The sequence below is a fragment of the Nicotiana tomentosiformis genome, chromosome 1 (genome assembly GCF_000390325.3).
Source record: "Nicotiana tomentosiformis chromosome 1, ASM39032v3, whole genome shotgun sequence".
NCBI lineage: Eukaryota > Viridiplantae > Streptophyta > Magnoliopsida > Solanales > Solanaceae > Nicotiana > Nicotiana tomentosiformis.
The window spans coordinates 37,786,970-37,806,218 of NC_090812.1; the positions used below are offsets into that span (position 1 = coordinate 37,786,970).

Consider the following 19,249-nt stretch of genomic DNA (forward strand, 5'->3'; position numbering starts at 1 on the left):
TCTGTCAGAAGATCGTGAGATGAATTTTGACAAGGCGTTGATGTGGTCGGTTAGCCTCTGAACCTGTTTTTTGCTGGTTAAGTGCTCTGTTATTCCTTTTATGGCCTTGATTTGATCGGGATTGACCTCGATGCCTCTTTTTGATACCAGGAAACCCAAAATGTTTCCTGAGGTGACGCCGAATGCACACTTCTCGGGATTTAGTTTCATACCGTATCGTCTGAGTATGTCGAAGGCCTCTTTCAGATGGTCGATGTGGTCTTCTTTCTGTCTGGATTTGACCAACACATTGTCTATATAGACCTACATGGTTTTGCCGAGTTGGGTTTTAAACATTCTTGTCACCAACCTCTGATAGGTTGCCCTCGCATTTTTCAGTCCGAAGGGCATTACCCTGTAGCAATATGTTCCTTGGTGGGTGATGAAGGCGGTTTTCTCCTGATCTTCCTCCTCCATGAGGATCTGGTTGTAGCCCGAGTATGCATCTAAGAAGCTCAGCAGTTCGTGCTCTGCTGTTGCGTCAATGAGTTGGTCGATATGGGGTAGCGGGAACGTATCTTTGGGGCATGCTTTATTTAAATTTGTAAAGTCTACGCACATCCGCCACTTTCCATTCTTATTTTTTACCATGACCACATTGGCGATCCACTGGGGATATTTTGATTCCCTGATGGAGCCATTTTCTAACAATTTTTTGACCTCCTCAAGGACTGCATCGTTTACTGCAGAATTGAATTTTTGCCTCACCGGGGGGTGGAATGGGTCGATGTTCAACCTATGTGTGGCGACCTCTTTCGGGATCCCCGGCATGTCTGCATGGAAAAAAGCAAACAAGTCCGCATTAGCAGTTAAGAATTGACGGGATTTACTTGGTTCTTGAAGTTTGCGGCCGATGTAGGCTATCTTGCTGTGGTAATTATCGTCAAGTTGGACGGGGTCGAGGTCTTCTAAGGTGGATCCCATGGCATCTATTGTTTCGAGATCTTTGATATCGTCAGCTTTCTCATCATAGCTCGACCTCGACATTGTTAATTACTATGCATCCTCTGGTTTGCCCTTCATTTGTTGGGTATATGTACAATCCTGGGAGATGCGATAGCATTCTCGAGATGTACGTTGTTCTCCTCGTATGCTGAATACTCCCCATGGGGTTGGAAATTTAAAGACTTGGTACAAGCAGGAGGGGATAGCTCTCATGGCGTATATCCAATGTCGACTTATTGTGGTATTGTACGTCGTATCCTGGTCAATGATATGGAATGTGGTTTCCTGAGTGACGCCGCCGGCCAGGACGGGGAATGTGATTTCCCCGAATGTTCGTTCAACTGCATTGTTAAAACTTGTTAGTGTGATACAGTTCGGTACTATCCTATCCTCGAGTTTCATTTGCGTAAGTACTCGAGGATGGACAATGCACGCGCCGATCCCATCGTCCATCATAATGTGTCTTACATCTGTATCTAATATCCGTAAAGTGATAACAAGGGCATAATAGTGAGGGAAAACCAAACTGTAGGTATCTGACTTATCGAAGATGATACTTTCTTCGAGTTCGTCGTACTGTTCATGAGTGATTGACCGTTTGAGCTTGTGGGTTGTGAATTTTACATTGTTGATTGAAACGTCACTGCCGCCCCCGATGATCATTTGAATGGTGCGAGTCGGTGAGGGTGGTTTCGGCGGTCCCTGGTGTTCGCGTCCTCGGGCAAAGTTGGTCCTTCCTCGGTTGCTTAACAATTCTTTGAGGTGTCCTTGATGAAGCATGTTCACGACTTCCTGTCTTAGAGCAATGCATTCCTCAGTTTTGTGACCTCGCTCTCGGTGGAACTCGCAGAGGGCATTTGACTTTCTAGTGTTTGGATCTGACCTCATTTTTTGTGGCCACTTTACTTTTGGTCCGAGCTTCTCTAATGCATAGACTATTTCTGAAGGTGACACACAAAAATTGTGAGCAGATAGTAATGGGGACATACCTTGCTCGTTCCGATGAGTCCCTGACTTTGGCCTAGATGGGCCTTCTTCATGGCGTGGATAGGTCATGATGGCGTTTCTGACATATGGCTGATGCCTTTCTCGTTGGATCGTGGGGCTACGAGATCTCTCCTGGCGTCATTTCTTCGATCCTTCCTGGTTTCAGCTTGTACCGAGGACAATCGATGGGTCGGCCCATTCAGGTCGTCTTCGTAGGCACGTACCTCTGGCACAATAGGCATTGTGTATTTCATCCCAGGTGGTTGGAAGATATTTCATAAGCCGGCTTAGTAGTTTTCTGGTTGCCTTGAGCCATTCATGTTCAGCCCGTTCTAAAAAGTTGTTACTGTCATTCCTTCCGATACATATGGTAAGGTCATCCTTACTCTGTTGAATCAAGCAAGGAAGTCCGCCAATCCATCTCCGAATGATTGTTTGATGGAAAATATTTCGTTCACTCTTGCCTCCACCTTTTTAGCTCTAACATGGGCCGTTACGAACTTGTCGGCCATCTCCTCGAATGTTTCAATGGAGCGCGTGGGTAGCTGTGAATACCAAGTTAGTGCGTTCCCGGTGAGGGTTTCACCAAAAATTTTCAACAGGATGGAGGACACTTGCTCTTTGGTGAGGTTGTTGCCTTTTATTGCGGTGACATAGTGAGTCACGTGAACTTCGGGGTCGGTCGTACTGTCATAAATTTTTAGATAAGGTGGCATCTTGAACGCCTTGGGTATGGCATGTAGGGCGGCTTCATCACTGTAGGGTTGCTCGATGAACCGACCAGCGTCTCTTTTGGCAAGAGTTTTGGAGCACCTAGTATTTTGTCGACTATTTCTTAGTGCTCTCTCATTTGATCCCGAAGCATTTTGTTTTCATTTTCCATTTCTTCCATTTTCCTCAGAATGGCTGTGAGGGTGTCGCTACCTGCATTATTAGTGTTGTGAGTGATATCTGTTACTAAAGGGAGAGGGTCGTACTGCTTGGCCGTTGCTGGTGCAATGCAAGCCTTTGCATTTTCTCTAACTGCCTCCTGAGTGGACTTGTTGAGGATGTCGGTCAGTGTATTTGTCGGCCAAGCCTCGAGTAGCTTCTTTACCGCTGGTGGCGCCTCTTCCGCTGTGGACATAGAAGCTCCTTTACCACGGGATGTTGTGATACTGCCATGAGGGAGGGGCAATTCACTTCGTCGGGGAGAGGTGTTAGGCGTTATGTCTTCGCCTTCTGTTTTGGAGACCTCGTTAATGGTGTTTAAGAGGTTTGTAGTGAGATCAGCCACTGCCTTCGTCCTTTCTTCTCCTTTATCTACCATGTCAGATCTGGGTGTACAAGGAAGTACAGATTTCTCTCTTATTTGTTTTTTGTGAACCGTGCTACTTATAGATCTAGAAGAAACTAAAGATTTAACTAGACAACCTCCACAGACAACGCCAAATTGTTTGACCAAAAAATGATTATTTTTGTCTAAACTAGTTGAATGTATTTGATTCGGGGTTAAGACTAGCTAATATTAATAACTTCAGCTATGAACTCAATATGCGAATACCAATAAGGTTAGAAGAAGATCTAGCATTCAAGTACTTCGAATGGCACTAAGGTAAATAAAGGGAACGATTCACTCAAAATCGAATAGGATAAGAACGACTCTTCTTCTGGCCACGATGATTGATAGATAGATACAAAAAAATTTGAACTCTTTCTTGGATCTGTTGTAAAAGATGTAGAAAGTCTTTTTATCAAATAAGTTCTTGTAAGAGAGATCTCCCCCTCATCTGATCTCCCTCTTTCTATATATAGAGGCAGGCCCTCAATTAACCCTAAAAATACAAGTATAAAGAATAAATAACGGAATATTCTCTTAAAGGTTCTATTGCTGAACTGGCCGTTAACTTCTCTCTGATACTTAACCTCGACCATAACTGGTTGCTCGGCCATGAATCCCGTTAATGATTAGTTGACCTCGGCCAAATGACCTCGGCAGACTTTGACCCATACACTTTTGCCTTCAAACATTTCAAGTAAATAATAACATATTCACATATGCATCATAAATGTCTTTTTAAGGGAACACAAAAATCATAAACAACAACAACCACAACCCAGTGATATCCCACAAGTGGGGTCTGGGATGGTAGTGAGTACGCAGACCTTACTCCTACCCCGAAAGAGTAAAGAGGATATTTTCGAAAGACCCTCAGCTCAAGAAGATGAAAAGAGACAAATACATTAGTATCATCATCAGAAAACATAGAAATAATAAAAATGAGATGAAAAGCAATAGCAATAACAAGTAAATAAGGCCATATACTATGAAAAACGGAAGAATAGTGTGAACACAACATTAAACACTAATAAACAATCTGAAACGGAACCCTATCAGGCAAGCCCCACACCCGGTACGAAGTAGAAATTGCTCAACTACCTCCTAGCCTACAAATCTAATGCTCGACCTCTACACCTTCCTATCAAGGGCCATGTCCTCGAAAATCTGGAGCCACGCCATGTCCTCCCTAATCACCTCTCCCCGATACTTCTTAGGCCGCCATCTACCTCTTCTCGTACCCGCCAAAGCAACCGCTCACACCTTCTTACCGGGGCATCTAGGCTTCTCCCCCCAGACGTGCCCGAACTATTTGAATCTCGCTTCCCGCATCTTGTCATCCATAGGAGCCATGCCCACCTTCTCCCGAATAGCTTCATTCCTAATTTTATCCATCCTAATGTGCCCGCACATCCACCTCAACATGCTCATTTCTACTACTTTCATCTTCTGGATATATGAGTTCTTAACACAAAAATCAAAATCGATAAAACTTATTTGGTTTGATTTGGTACATATCAATCAAACCGGCTTTTAACTTTTGGTCATTGTGTAGATAAAAAGAAAGTCAAATTGAACCGCGTTGAAAAAAATTAAACTACAAGAAATCGTATATTCTACGTGTTTAAGTTTTACTAGTTTTAGGATATGCGCTTTGCGCGTATACCCATATTAGTGAGTACACAACTTTTAAAAATACGCAAATTTTATTAGACATTGTGTTTGAGTTATTTTAAATTATACAAAAAATTAAAGAAATTCATGAAAATAATAAATGTTGTTCATATTTAGTAAGTTCAATAAATGAAGAAATCATATCCCTCACAAGTTTTCAAATGACTTATTGTAATTTATGAGGACTTATTTGAGATTTTTTAATGAAAATTATTTATGTGACCTAATATTGAAAATAAAAGCAATACTTAAAATAAAATACAAAATACTTTTATCATGATTCGTCAAAGATTTATCAAATAATACAAATTAAAAATTAAATCCTTTGAATGTTTTAGAGATTTGGGTATGAAGATATGGGCCCTGTACCTTCTAAAAATTTAATAAGTACAATATAAAGTTTAAAAATGACTAATATTGAGTGAATATTTTACAAACAAATAACTTAATATAGAAAAGAATGTAGTAGGATGTTGTCATTTTGTTGGACTGATGCAAAAAAAAAAAAAAAAAAAATACTGACAATTCATTTATGATGCATTTTAGCTTCTACTATTTCATCCTTATCACTTTAAAATTGTAGTTTTATCAATTTGACTTTTAATACTATACTATTACTCAGGACCAATTTGCTTTATTCTCTGATTTCTTTAACCGTCATAACTTTTCTTGTATTTGCAAAATGATTAGTGTTTTGAAATATTGCTAGAGTAGGAAAGTAATTCAAATAATATGAAATATTAATTGATCTTAGAGACTTCCTACCTACTCAAATATGCAAGGATTTAATTTTTAAAAATTAGTTTATCTTTAAATTCTAAAATATTAGAAAAATTAACAGGGAACGCATTATGGTCGGCATATTGATCAAATTTTACCTTTAAAAATGAATTTTACATTGAATAAAATTAAGTTTTATTATTTTTCTAACATTTACGATTTTAAAATTAATTAATATTCTGGTTACTAAATCCTTTTAATTTAAAATTGATTACGATTTTATCTTATTTAAACTATGTTATAAGTATGTAACATAACTATAATCAGTACTTTACTTAACAGTATGATACTAATCTTTTTACAAAGTCAAAAATAAATTAGACTATTGTCATTTTCTTTTGTTATTGCTCGTACAGATTCATTCATCACATTTGAAAACTATCTAAAGACCTTTTATCTGCATCTTCCCTCGTAGAGTAGCGTCTTTTATAAGAAAAGACTTTTTCAGTGAAACTAAAAAACAAGAATGTTAATTGCTAATTTATAAGTAAAAAACCAAGTGAAGTACATTATGTTATCTTTTTCAGCATATATATATATATAGAGAGAGATAAAAATATTCTTAAAATATTAAGAAACTTTTAATTTTTTGATTGGACGTCATAGTACTCTATATTTATGTATCAAAATATGATACAAAAAGTATGGGCTTATGCTTTTTTTTTTTTTTTTGGTGCCAAAGATAATATTCATTAATGGAGCGTATGTGCATAGAGAGAGTGGTGCGTAGCTTGCACCAGATTACAAAGTACTAAACTATTACACACTACTAAACTATTACTATTAGTATCTAAGTTGTTTTGTGGTATTCCTAATGGAACTATCATCATAACAACATTGCAAAGTTGCTGGTGGTTGATGTAGATTACAGTTGCGCTGTGAAAAGCATTCCCATGAATTGAGCGTGCAGTTGTTATCCCTTGCTTGTCATCGTCAAAAAATTTTTCAACAAAAATTGGTGTTGTTTCAAAAATGCTTGGCACATAGTTGTTACCAAAATTGCGGCATGTCTTTGCTAGTTGATCCGCTACCCTATTCTGTTCTCTATAGAGATGTTGTACTACTGGATTACGTAGCTTCAGTAGGAGGTGCCTGCAATCAATTATCATGTTAGCATATGAAATATTATCGGAGTGTAGTATTGTGATAATCTCTTTTGTATCCACCTCCACTTCGAGTGGTGTTAGATTATGCTCAAATGCTAATTTAAGTCCCTGTATCAATGCATATAATTTTGCAGAAAGTGAGGTGTTCCGTAGAACGGTTCTTGAGAAACCTATTATCCATTCACCTTTTAAATTCCTAATCAGTCCTCCAATGCCATCGGTTATGGATGAGTGTGCCCCATCTGTGTTTAACTTATAAGTATTGTGATTTGGAGGTATCCACTTTAGATGGGTCATGACTTTCGTCTTCTTTTTGTGAAAGGAAGATGCCAAATATGAGAATTCAGCTGCTTGTTGTGTGGTGTATCTCACACTAACACTTGCACAAGTTGTATTATAAATATTTCGATTTCGGGTTATCCAAATATTCCAAAGACTTAATGGTAGATAGGTGTGTGAATTCATGTTGTATGGTAACTTTAAGCCCTTGTAATTCATTAATTCATGAATCCAGTGTTGTGAATTATTGAAGTGCATTAGTGCATTAATATGTCGTTGGAGTCCAAATTCTACCCAATGTCGTTTTGCATTGGGACAATTAAGAAAGAGATGATTAAGAGTTTCATCTTCCTGTTGGCGGTATGGACAAATGGGGTCTGATATTATATTGAGCCTTGAAAGAAAATGTCGTGTTGGCAGTCTATTATGGTAGAGCAACCATGATTTTTGGTTGTATAGGTAACTTTCATATCCAATTAAATTTTGTAGAATTATTCGTGGTTTCTTCTAATCTTTTTTTCAAAGTATTGTACATTGATTTTACGGTAAAATTACCCCTTGGTGTTAAATCCCAAAAGATATGGTCTGTATTGTTATTATCCATGGATATATAAGTAGTGAAGATAAACTATTTTATATTAGCTGGGAATTCGAAAGGTATCCCGGACCAATCCCATCTAGTAGAACTAAACAGAGAAGATATTTTAATATTATGATGTGTTGACGGTAAGGGTCTATAAATTAAAGACCTAAGTGTTGTGCCTGCCTTCACCCATGAGTCATTCTAAAATTTTGTGTGTGTGCCCTTCCCCATCCTTCATTTTAGGCCAACTTGGCAGTGTTGCCATCCTCTTAAGATATTAGTCCAAATTTTTGAATGAGCTGTTATTGTGGCTCTGTATAGGTATTAATATGGCATTGAGTCTTCTTTATCTTATACAAACTTTAATAATTCACTCGTTAGTTGATTTCAAAATCGAAAACTAACATGGAAAGCATTATAATTTTATTACATAATTCAAATAAGAAAACGATTCATGATTATAAAATTCTTAATATTAGGATTTTCTACCTTAAGGAAAGATTTAATAACCAAAATTTTAATTATTTTTAAAGTTCTAAATGTTAGGAGAATAACTTAATTTACTATTTTGTCCAACGTAAAATCTATTTTTAAAGTGTAAAAATGGCGAACGACATTTCGCTAAGGGGTTTCGTGCTTTTAATATAGTATCTAGATATAGATTATTTTCTTACTTCATAGTATATATTGTGGTTTTTTTGTTGTTGTTATTTTCTAACTCTTTCAATAGACAATAATATCAATTTGACCAAATATAAATTCATCACATTAAGATATAAAACGTCAATATTTTGAAAAGAATTTTACTTTAACTTTATAGTATATTTCTAGTGTTTTCAAAACCCGGCTTTATATTTTGAACTATAAAGCGGTTTGGATCGAAATTTAAACAAGTTGTCCATTGAAAATATAATTGTTTACCCGAAAAACGGATAGAGTTGAATTTGTACGTAGTTCTAAGAATATGTGGCATAACTCAACACAAATCGTATGGATAAATAGAAATATCAAATATTTGACTGTGAGGATGAAAGATATGAAGCTAGAAAGGATAGTTCTTCAAATATGAAATGTGTGATATCTCAATTACCAAGTATGCAAAAACTTGTCCTTTACAGAAATAATAACCCTACCCTTTATAGTGGAGGGATTCTACTTTAGATATAATTAAATATATATAGTGGGAGACCCATAATAAATCAGTTTTTCCATAATTCCTGCCAGGATTCTCTCCTTTAGTGAAATTGCAATGACTCTTGTCTTTAAGCTCGATCTTGACTCGAGCTCTCGATCTTGACCTGAGCTCTAGATCTTGACTCGAGCTCTCGATCTTGACTTGATCTTGATTCTAGCCCGGATCCTTGTATTGATTCGGGGTCAGTGTTGGTCGGTCTCTACCTCGTAAGCTCGATAACTTCACTTTGCATCATAGTTCGATTTGGACTCGAGCTCGATAATGATATCGAGCTTGACATTGATTCGTCCTTAGGGCTCGAAGCTTGGTGACCTGACTCCGGATCTCACCTTATTATGAGGATTCTTCTCCGATCCAATGCATTACTATCTCGACCAGTTCGTACGAAAGACTAACCGATTTTTACCGTATACAGATAGTCCCATCGTTTCTCGAAAATGATGTAGCGAGAAACGACATGATTTACCGATGGCTCGATCAAATATATACTGACGTATGCATCGAATCCGATCGTGACGTATACGATAGTTGTCCCATCGGTTCAGTTTTCCGAGGTATTTAATGCGTGTCAGACGGTGGTCGACTATTACCGATATTGGACCGCCACTACTTAGCCTATAAATATCCCCTTATTTCACCATTAATCATTTTTACATCTTCTAATCTCAAAATTCCCTAAGCATTTCTCATATCTTCTGAATTAAGTGTGAATTTTACCTTATGTGGTTTTTACTGCAAAATCTTTCTCTTAAACACCACATCTTCTTTATTTATTTCTTCTAAATTCAAAATATGGTGAAAACACCAAAAGTCATCCCTAAAAAAGAAGAGGCTTCTTCTTCACATCCTGCCGCCGATAAAACACCGGTGGAGCCACGACCTGAGGAGTTTGTTCCCGGAGCATGCCTTCTCACCTCCGATTTTAAGGTCGATAAGGGCTCGTTGGTTCCCGGTCGGTATGAGACGATATTGAGGTATTTGTGTTCGATAACCAAAAAGCAACTTGCTCAGTTAAAGACAGATTGTAACTATGATAGCAAAGAAGTGGTGATTCCGGCTTCCGATGAAGATATTACCACCCACGTGGAAGGGTTCCTTCGTGTGTATACTTACCCTTTTACGTTAGGACCTCTCGACCATGTTATCATCAATTTTTGATGTCAATACCGAATAACTCTAGGTCAGATTCATCTTTCCTTTTGGCGGATCGTTATCCTCATCCGTTTCTTTGCAAATACGATTGAGGGGATGTCTTTCACCCTCGATCACCTTATTAGATTGTATAGTCCCCGCCTCTTTCGGGGTGGATTAATAAAACTTCAACGTCGGGCTACCAAGGCACTTTTCTCGAGCATAGACGAGGATAAGGATCAAGGTTGGATGGGCAGGTTCGTTCAAGTAAGGACTTCAGACCTGATCCCAGCCGAAAAAATACCATTCCCCGAAGAATGGAATATGAAGCGTAAGTGTGATTCTGCTGCTTATTCCCTATCGCTTTGTCTCTTTGTTTCTTTCTTGCTGATATCTCTTTTGTGATGCACAGTTTCTTTGGATGCCCGGTGTCGTTCCTGATCTTAAAAGCTGGGTACGGGCCCTGGCTTCGACCTCTACATACGCCGAACGTTTGTGGCGTGATTTGGCAAAGGGCCGATGGGAGGCCAAAAATCATAGTAAGCTTATTTCTCATGTTTTGAGAGTTCGAACGAAATATTTTCCACATATTCAACCGATCTTCTTGTATGTAGGACTAGGCAGAGATGTGGTTTTGAGGCCCCTGCCCGGCGAGAAAGAAGTCTCGGACCCAGTTTCTATACCGACTAAGGGAAATAAGAGAAAAATGGCCTCAACTCCCGAAAATCCAAAACCGAAGGCAAGGCTGACTCATAAGTTGAGAAAGAATACCATCCCTTTAACCTTAGAATCAGTTCGGCGTCTAAGGGATGAAAATGAGGAAGAGGAAGACGACAGGTTCATACTGGTGGCCCGATAGAAGAAGACCACTGACGCTCCATAGACAGATGGATCGATGGTGGTTTATGAGGCTCCGCCTCAAACTGAGGATATATCAGAGAAATATTCGGGCAGAGTCCCCGAGTTGTTGGAGATCGAGGATGCTTCCCATCGAAGCCAACAAATGGGGGATATGTCTGAAGGGGCTCTCCCCGAATCTCTTCGAACCGAAGAGAATGCCCCAAGTGACTCACTTGGGGAAGTAGCTATCGAAGACTCGCCCACCTTCCCTGCTTTTTTTGAAGAGGCGATTCAGGAAGACCAAGCTTTGGGGGCCCTCGAACTAGACGGGCCTCATGATTGAGAGGATCCTTTTTGTGATCTGTTTACCGGTGTCAAGGATGCTGCCGGTACTAGTGATGCATCAGATCTTTTACACGGAGTGTAGCAGGCTTTGAATCAGGTAAGCCTTAAATTATTTTGTTGGTATTATCTCTTATGTCTGTTTTTCTTTTCTTACTTTGTTTCTTCTTTCTTCGTAGGCCGTGGTAGCTCATCGAGAAGTATGTTCTCGATCCCGAGCTGAGCTGCGTCAATACGAGGCTGATATCCAACGGGCCACGAAGGAGAGGAAGGCCCTTAAACTCCTCTTAGGGCAAAGGGGAAAAGAAATCAAGGACCTCCGAGCTGAGTTGGCCAAAGCTCACCAAGATCAAACCGATATGTCCGAGCAGGTAATGACACTATTAAAAGCCTATGGATTCGATACTGGAATGATGTCTAATCTTTTGGTCTCACAGCTGCAGCAGAAAATTGAGATGATCGGGAAACTCCGTGAGGAGGTTGATGTGATAAAAGCGGAGTCCTTGATGTGGAAAGAAGGTATGGACCTCTTTGCTACAGAGAAAGGGGTTGCTCGAGCCCAATTGTCTTTGGCCAAAAACCAACTTCAAAGTATAAAGGAGAAAAGCTCGGTTCAAGCAAGGAAAACAGAGGAGCTCGAGGCTCGGTTGGCTTCTGAACTTGCCAATGTTGAAAAGACAAAGGCCGATGCAGATGCATTTGTGGCTATTTATCGGGACAATGCTGAGGCCGCTTAGTCGCATGCGAGGGAAGTAGCTGAGAATGCTCGAACTTGAGCACATTGGATAGTCGAATTTGCCAAATGTCAATCTCGGAGGGAAACCCTTGAGGAGATCCATGCTCGAGGCTTTGATCTTACTGAAGAAATAATAAAGGCAAAAGAGCTTGAAGTCGATGCTGGGGCCTTGGCCTCTAATGATGATGATGATGGTGATGGGAATAAGAGCGGGTCTTAGAGTGGGGAGGAGCCCGATGGAGAAGAGACCGCCCCCGGAGATAACCAAGAAACTTAGCCCTTAGTTTCCATTTTGGATGTTATAAACAATCTTGTAAACAATCTTGTATGTATATATAAATAACTTTTCTTTTCCCGACTTGCCTTTATTTTCTACCTTATGAAGATTTTGTTTCATTTATGTCGGTTTTCATAAGGCTTTAGGCAATTTAGTCGAGTGAGTGATTCGAACTCGAAGAAACGTAGCCTGTAGGCTTAATGGTCAAATGAGCACTTTGCTTCGAACCCGAAATAAAAGTAGCCTGTAGTCTCAGTAGTCAGGTGAGTGATTCGAACTCGAGGTAATATAGCCTGTAGGTATCGAGTGAGTGATTCGAACTCGAAGTACAGCCCGTAGGCTTAATAGTCGAGTGAGTGATTCGAACTCGAAGTAATGTAGCCTGTAGGCTTAATAGTCGGGTGAGTGATTCGAAATCGATGTAATGTAGCCCGTAGGATTAATAGTCGAGTGAGTGATTCGAACTCGAAGTAATGTAGCCAGTAGGCTTAATAGTCGAGTGAGTGATTCGAACTCGAAGTAATGTAGCACGTAGGCTTAATAGTTGAGTGGGTGATTCGAACTCGAAGTAATGTAGCCTGTAGGCTTAGTAGTCGAGTGAGTGATTTCGAACTCGAAGTAATATAACCCGTAGTCTTAGTAGTCAAGTGAGTGATTTAGAACTCGAAGTAATGTAGCCTGTAGGCTTAATTTTCGGGTGAGTGGTTTTGAACTCGAAGTAATGTAGCTCGTAGGCTTAGTAGTCGAGTGAGTGATTCGAACTCGAAGTAATGTAGCCCATAGGCTTAATTGTAGAGTGAGTGATTTCGAACTCGAAGTAATGTAGTCTGTAGGCTTAATAGTCGAGTGAGTGATTTCGAACTCGAAGTAATATAGCCCGTAGGCTTAATTGTAGAGTGAGTGATTTCAAACTTGAAGTAATGTAGCCCGTAGGCTTAATAGTCAAGTGAGTGATTTTGAACTCGAAGTAATATAGCTCGTAGGCTTAATTGTTGAGTGAGTGATTTCGAACTCGAAGTAATGTAGCCCGTAGGCTTAATAGTTGAGTGAGTGTTGCTCGAACTCGTTGATTTACCTTAAGCCCGGTTGCATAATAAATCTCGAAATAGGGGGATCTTTCTTGGATATAAGATATCGGTAAAGAAGATATTTTTCTTTATAAGTCATTATACATGTGTCCATGTTTCGCGTCAAGGCTCGGGCCAACTACATGAGCATGGTTCGTTTTGACCATTTGGCTCTTACAATTTTTCCTATCGGAACCCTCTTGTTATGAAGTAACTTTCTTGCATCGAACTTGATATATTTGAGGGCTAATGCCCCCCAGTATTCGAGGTCGATTGTAAAGAGGTCGCGGATACTGTCGAATTGTTTCTAAGTTAGCACGATCAATGGTTGCCTCATTAAAAACCTTGCCGAAAAACCCATTTGGGATAAAACCAGTCTAAGGGAAAAAGAGTGCAACGCGTGCTTTCAGACCTAGGGCTTCGTATTGAAGGATCCATCCTAGCTCCTGATCGGACTCCTGCAGGGGTTAGTTTCGAAATATAAATGAATATGGAAGGGTCGTACCTTAGCAGTAGTATCATTTTAGGTGCGATATATTCCAATTGCTTGATAGTTGTTTGTCGTTTATAATACCGAGCTTGTAGGATCCTTTTCCGACATTTTCGAGAACCTGATACGGTCCTTCCCAGTTTGGACCTAGTTTTCCTTCGTTTGGATTTCGAGTACTGAGGGTGACTTTTCTTAGCACTAAGTCACCCAGTTTAAAATGGCTAAGCTTGGTTCTTCGATTATAGTATCTTTCGATTCGCTGCTTTTGGGCAGCCAATTAGACGAGAACAGCTTCTCGTTTTTCATCCGATAATTCGAGGCTAGTGTTCATAGCCTCGTTATTTGACTCTTCTGTTGTATATCGAAACCTGGCACTAGGTTCCCCGACTTCGACTGGAATCAAGGCTTTGTAGCCATATACTAAGGAGAATGGGTTTGCCCCCGTACTAGATTTTGATGTTGTTCGATATGCCCAAAGAACTTCGGGTAGGAATTCTCTCCATTTTCCCTTTGCATCGTTCAAACTTTTCTTTAGGTTTTGAATGATAGTTTTGTTCGTTGATTCGGAATGTCTGTTCCCACTAGGGTGATACGATGTTGATAATATCCTTTTTATTTTGTGGTCTTCGAGAAATTTTGTCACTTTACTGTCGACAAACTGTTTTCCATTGTCACACACTATTTCGAGGGGGGGTATCCCGAATCGACATACGATATGATCCCAGATAAAGTCTATAACCTCTTTCTATCTTACTTTCATGAACGCCGACGCTTCAACCCATTTAGAGAAATAGTCAGTCATAAATAAAATGATCTTAGCTTTACCTAGGGCTGATGGCAGAGGGCCGACGATATCTATTCCTCATTTCATGAATGGCCATGGGGATAGGACTGAGTGAGGTTGCTTTCGGGCTGATGGATCATTGGTACAAACCTTTGGCATTTGTCATATTTTCGAACAAAGTCCTTTGCATCTTTGTCCATATCGATCCAATAATACCCTGTCCTGATTATTTTTTGGACTAAAGAATCGACACCAGAGTGATTTCCACAAGTGCCCTCGTGCACCTCACGTAGGACGTAGTTAGTGTCTCCTGGACCTAAGCATTCTGCCAATGGTCCATCGAATGTTCTTCGGTATAACGTTCCATCTACAGTCAATGTGAATCGAGCAGCTTTGGTTCGTAGGGCCCTCGTATTTTTTGGGTCCGGTGGGAGCTTTTAATTCTTTAAGTATTCAATATACTTATTCCTCCAATCTCAGGTTAAGCTTGTAGAATTTATCTCGGCATGACTTTCTTCGATTACGGATCTCGAAAGTTGAACGACAGTCCCCGAGCTTATCTCGCCTTTCTCGACCGATGATCCCAAATTAGCAAGTGCATCGGCCTCACTGTTTTGTTCTCGTGGAACATGCTGTAAAGTTCATTCTTTGAAATGGTGCAAAGTGACCTACAATTTGTCCAAATACCTTTGCATTCTATCCTCTTGAATTTCGAAGGTTTTGTTTACTTGATTTACCACCAGTAAAGAGTCACATTTGGATTTAATGACTTCTTCTCCCAAGCTTTTAGCATGCTCGAGACCTGCAATCATGGCCTTATACTCGGCCTCGTTGTTAGTCAACCTAGTAATTTTGATAGATTGCCTAATGGTGTTACCCGTGGGCGGCTTTAAAACGATGCCTAGCCCGGACCCCTTTACGTTCGAAGCCCTGTTCGTAAAAAGGGTCCATACCCCCGATGATGTACCCGATTTCAATAAGAGTTCTTTTTCTACTTCGGGTATGAGGGTTGGCATGAAATCGGCCATGAAGCCCGCTAAAATTTGAGACTTGATGGCCGTACGAGGTTGATATTCGATGTCGTACCCACTGAGGTCGACAACCCATTTAGCCAATCAGCCTGATAGTTCAAGCTTATGCAAAACATTACAGAGTGGGTAAGTGGTCAACACGCATATGGGGTGACACTGAAAGTACGGTCTTAACTTTCTAGAGGCACTTATTAGTGCAAGTGCTAATTTTTCTAAGTGTGGATATCTAGTTTTTGTTTCTCCTAAGGATAGACTTACATAATAAACAGGAAATTGCGTACCTTTCTCTTCTCGAACGAGGACACCACTTACTGCGATTTCCGATACTGCCAAGTACATGCAAAGTTTTTCGTCTGTTTTTGGAGTATGAAGCAGTGGTAGGCTCGATAGGTATTGTTTTAATCTATCTAATGCATGTTGGCATTTCGGGGTCCAAGCGAAATCGTTTTTCTTTTTGAGTAGAGAGAAATATTTGTGGCTCCGATCTGACGACCTTGAAATGAATCGGCCTAAGGCAGCAATCCGCCCCGTTAGCCTTTGCACGGCTTTTACACTGTCCACGATGGCGATGTCTTCGATGGTCTTGATTTTATTGGGGTTAATCTCGATCCCCTGATTTGATACCATAAAGCCTAAGAACTTGCCCGAACCGACCCCGAAAGCACATTTCTCGGGTTGAGCTTCATGTTGTATTTCCTTAAAATCTCGAATGTTTCCTGCAAATGAGTCAAATGGTCCTTTGCGCGCAGGGACTTAACTAGCATGCCATCAATATAAACTTCCATTGATTTACCTATTTGTTCCTCGAACATTTTAATTACTAGGCGTTGGCAAGTAGCTCATGCATTTTTTAGCCCGAAGGGCATCACATTATAACAATATATTCCATACTTGGTGACAAATGAAGTCTTTTCCTGGTCTTCCGGGTTCATTTGGATTTGATTATACCCGAAATAGGCATCGAGAAAAGTAAGGTCCTCATGGTCGGCCGTGGCATCGATCATGCGATCGATGTTATGAAGTGGAAAAGAATCTTTGGGGCATGCCTTGTTTAAATCCTTATAATCTACACACATTCTAAGTTTGTTCCCTATTGTAGGGACTATAAATACATTGGCTAGCCATTCGGGATATTTTACCTCCCGAATGGACCCTATTTTGAGAAGTTTAATTACCTCGCCCTTTATGAATGCGTGTTTTACCTCGGACTGGGATCTTCTTTTTTGCTTCACCGGTTTGAACTTAGGGTCCAGGCTTAGCCGATGTGTCGTTATATCCGGTGGGATCCATGTTATATCTAAATGAGACCAAGCAAAACAGTCTATGTTATCGATAAGAAATTGAATAAACCGTTTTCCTGAGTTCGGGTATTAATCCCGTTCCAAGGTATATCTTTCGTTCGGGAAAATATTCGATTAGTACGACTTGCTCCAATTCTTCAATCATTGATTGGGTAGAGTCGGAATCATCGGGAACCACGAAGGATCGAGGGATCCTTTGATCATCATCTACCTCGATCTTTTGATTTTCTGGTTAGGTTAAAGCTAACGTCTGTAATTGCTTGGAATCTTTTTCCCCTTTTGAGTTCGACCCCTTTGTTGATGAGGGTGAGGGTATCAAAATTGCTTCTTCGACGGCAAACATTTCCCTCGCGGCCGGTTATTCTCCGTACACTGTTTTGACTCCCCCTGATGTTGGGAATTTAAGAACATGGTGTAGGGTCGAAGGTATAGTTCTCATGTTGTGGATCCATGGCCTCCCAAAAAGGGCGTTGTACCTCATGTCGCCTTCAATTACGTGGAATTTTGTTTCCTGGATAGTTCCGGCCACGTTTATTGGCAGAATTATCTCGCCTTTGGTGGTTTCACATGCCATATTGAATCCGTTTAGAACCATGGTTGCGGGTACGACCTGGTCCTGTATACCGAGCTTTTTTACAACCTTCGATCTAATGATGTTGGCCGAGCTTCCTGGATCAATTAACACACAATTAACTTTAGTTTTATTCATAAGTACAGATATTACTAGTGCATCGTTATGAGGTTGTATGACTCCTTCTGCATCATCATCATTGAAGGACAAAGTTCATATGTGTGCGTAATCCTGAGTTCGAGATCGTTTTTCTCTCATAATCTATGTCTTAGTGCATTTAAGCACCGACCCTTGAGGGGTATCGCTGCCGCCGATGATCATGTGGATGATGTGCTATGGTTCTTCTTGTTCGTTTTGCTTGCCAAAATCCCTGTTTTTGAAATAGTTCTTCGCCCTGTCGCTTAAAAATTCTCGAAGGTGCCTTTTATTGAATAACCGGGCTACCTCATCTCTTCGTTGCCTGCAATATTCCGTTATGTGGCCATGGGTGCCATGATACTCACACATTTGATTGGGATTCCTTTGGGCAGGATCAGTCTATATGGGTCGAGGCCATTTAGTGTCTTTGATGCGTCCGATAGCCGACACGATGGCGGACGCATCAACGCTGAAGTTATACTCCGATAGCCGAGATGCTTCCTTAGATCTGGTAGGCCTGTCAAACCCACTTCTGTTTATAAGCCCCCGAGACCCTTGACCTCGATGACTTCTTTTGTTGCTTTGTCTGTGGTTACGTCTCGACTCATTGATTCTTTGATTTTCGTTATACGATCGGTATCGATCCCTGATCGGACCTTGTTCTCAATTGATATCCCTTCGAGCAGCGGGCTCAGACCCTAACTGATCATCTTCGACTTAAATTTTTGATTGGTACCGATTGTGTACTTCGGCCCAAGTGATAGCTGGGTACTCGATCAGGTTATGCTTCAACTGCCGTGAAACCGTCGAACTTCATTCATTCAAACCTTGAGTGAGAACTTGAACAACCCAATCATCTGTGACTGGGGGTAGATCCATTCGTTCCATTTGAAAACGAGACACGAGTTCCCTTAGCATCTCATTATCCCTTTGTCTTACTTTAAACAGGTTCGACTTCCTGGTCTCGACTTTTATGGCCCCAGCGTGTGCTTTTACGAAGGAATGCACAAGCATAGCAAAAGAATCGATATAATTATATGGCAAATTATGATACAATATCATAGCTCCCTTTGATAGGGTTTCACCGAATTTCTTCAGTAATACGGATTCGATCGCATCATCCTCTAGATCATTCCCTTTGATGGCACATGTGTATGGGGTGACATGTTCGTTGGGGTCGGTAGTTCCGTTATATTTAGGAATCTCGGGTATGCGGAACTTCTTTGGGATCGGTTTAGGAGTCGCGCTTGGGGAGAAATGTTTTTGTATGAATTTTTTGGAATCTAAGCCCTTCAATATTGGTGGTGCCCCCGGGATCTGATCAACCCTGGAGTTGTATGTTTCTAATTTTTTGTCGTTTGCTTCGATCCTCCTTTCTCCCGATTCTATTCGCTTGGTCAGTTCTTCGAACATCTTAGCAATTTCAGGGTTAGTCCTCGACTCCTGCTCGTTTGATTTTATTATAGCTGGTTCCGTTGTAGGGGTGATTTCTCGGGGTTGACTAGGCTCTGGTCTACTCGGTATCTGGGTTTGACTCTGCAACTGAGCTATTGCTGCCTGTTGAGCTTGCAACATTTTGAAAATCATACGCAAGTTGCCGTTGTTTTCCTCGACGTTATGGGTATCTCGAGCTGC

General features: G+C 40.5%; 2 protein-coding genes across 2 annotated transcripts; one reads left to right on the forward strand and one right to left on the reverse strand.

The window, feature by feature from the left end:
* Nucleotides 1-1,035: 1,035 nt before the first annotated feature.
* LOC138905859 (uncharacterized) lies at nucleotides 1,036-2,040 on the reverse strand. The gene has a single exon (XM_070194377.1). It carries the CDS (start codon nucleotides 2,038-2,040, stop codon nucleotides 1,036-1,038), a length of 1,005 nt encoding a protein of 334 aa, XP_070050478.1.
* An 8,892-nt stretch (nucleotides 2,041-10,932) lies between these two features.
* On the forward strand, nucleotides 10,933-11,956 carry LOC138905863 (WEB family protein At1g12150-like). The gene is made up of 2 exons (XM_070194381.1): nucleotides 10,933-11,118; nucleotides 11,399-11,956. Exons 1-2 carry the CDS (start codon nucleotides 10,933-10,935, stop codon nucleotides 11,954-11,956), a joined length of 744 nt encoding a protein of 247 aa, XP_070050482.1.
* The last annotated feature ends 7,293 nt before the right edge of the window (nucleotides 11,957-19,249 follow it).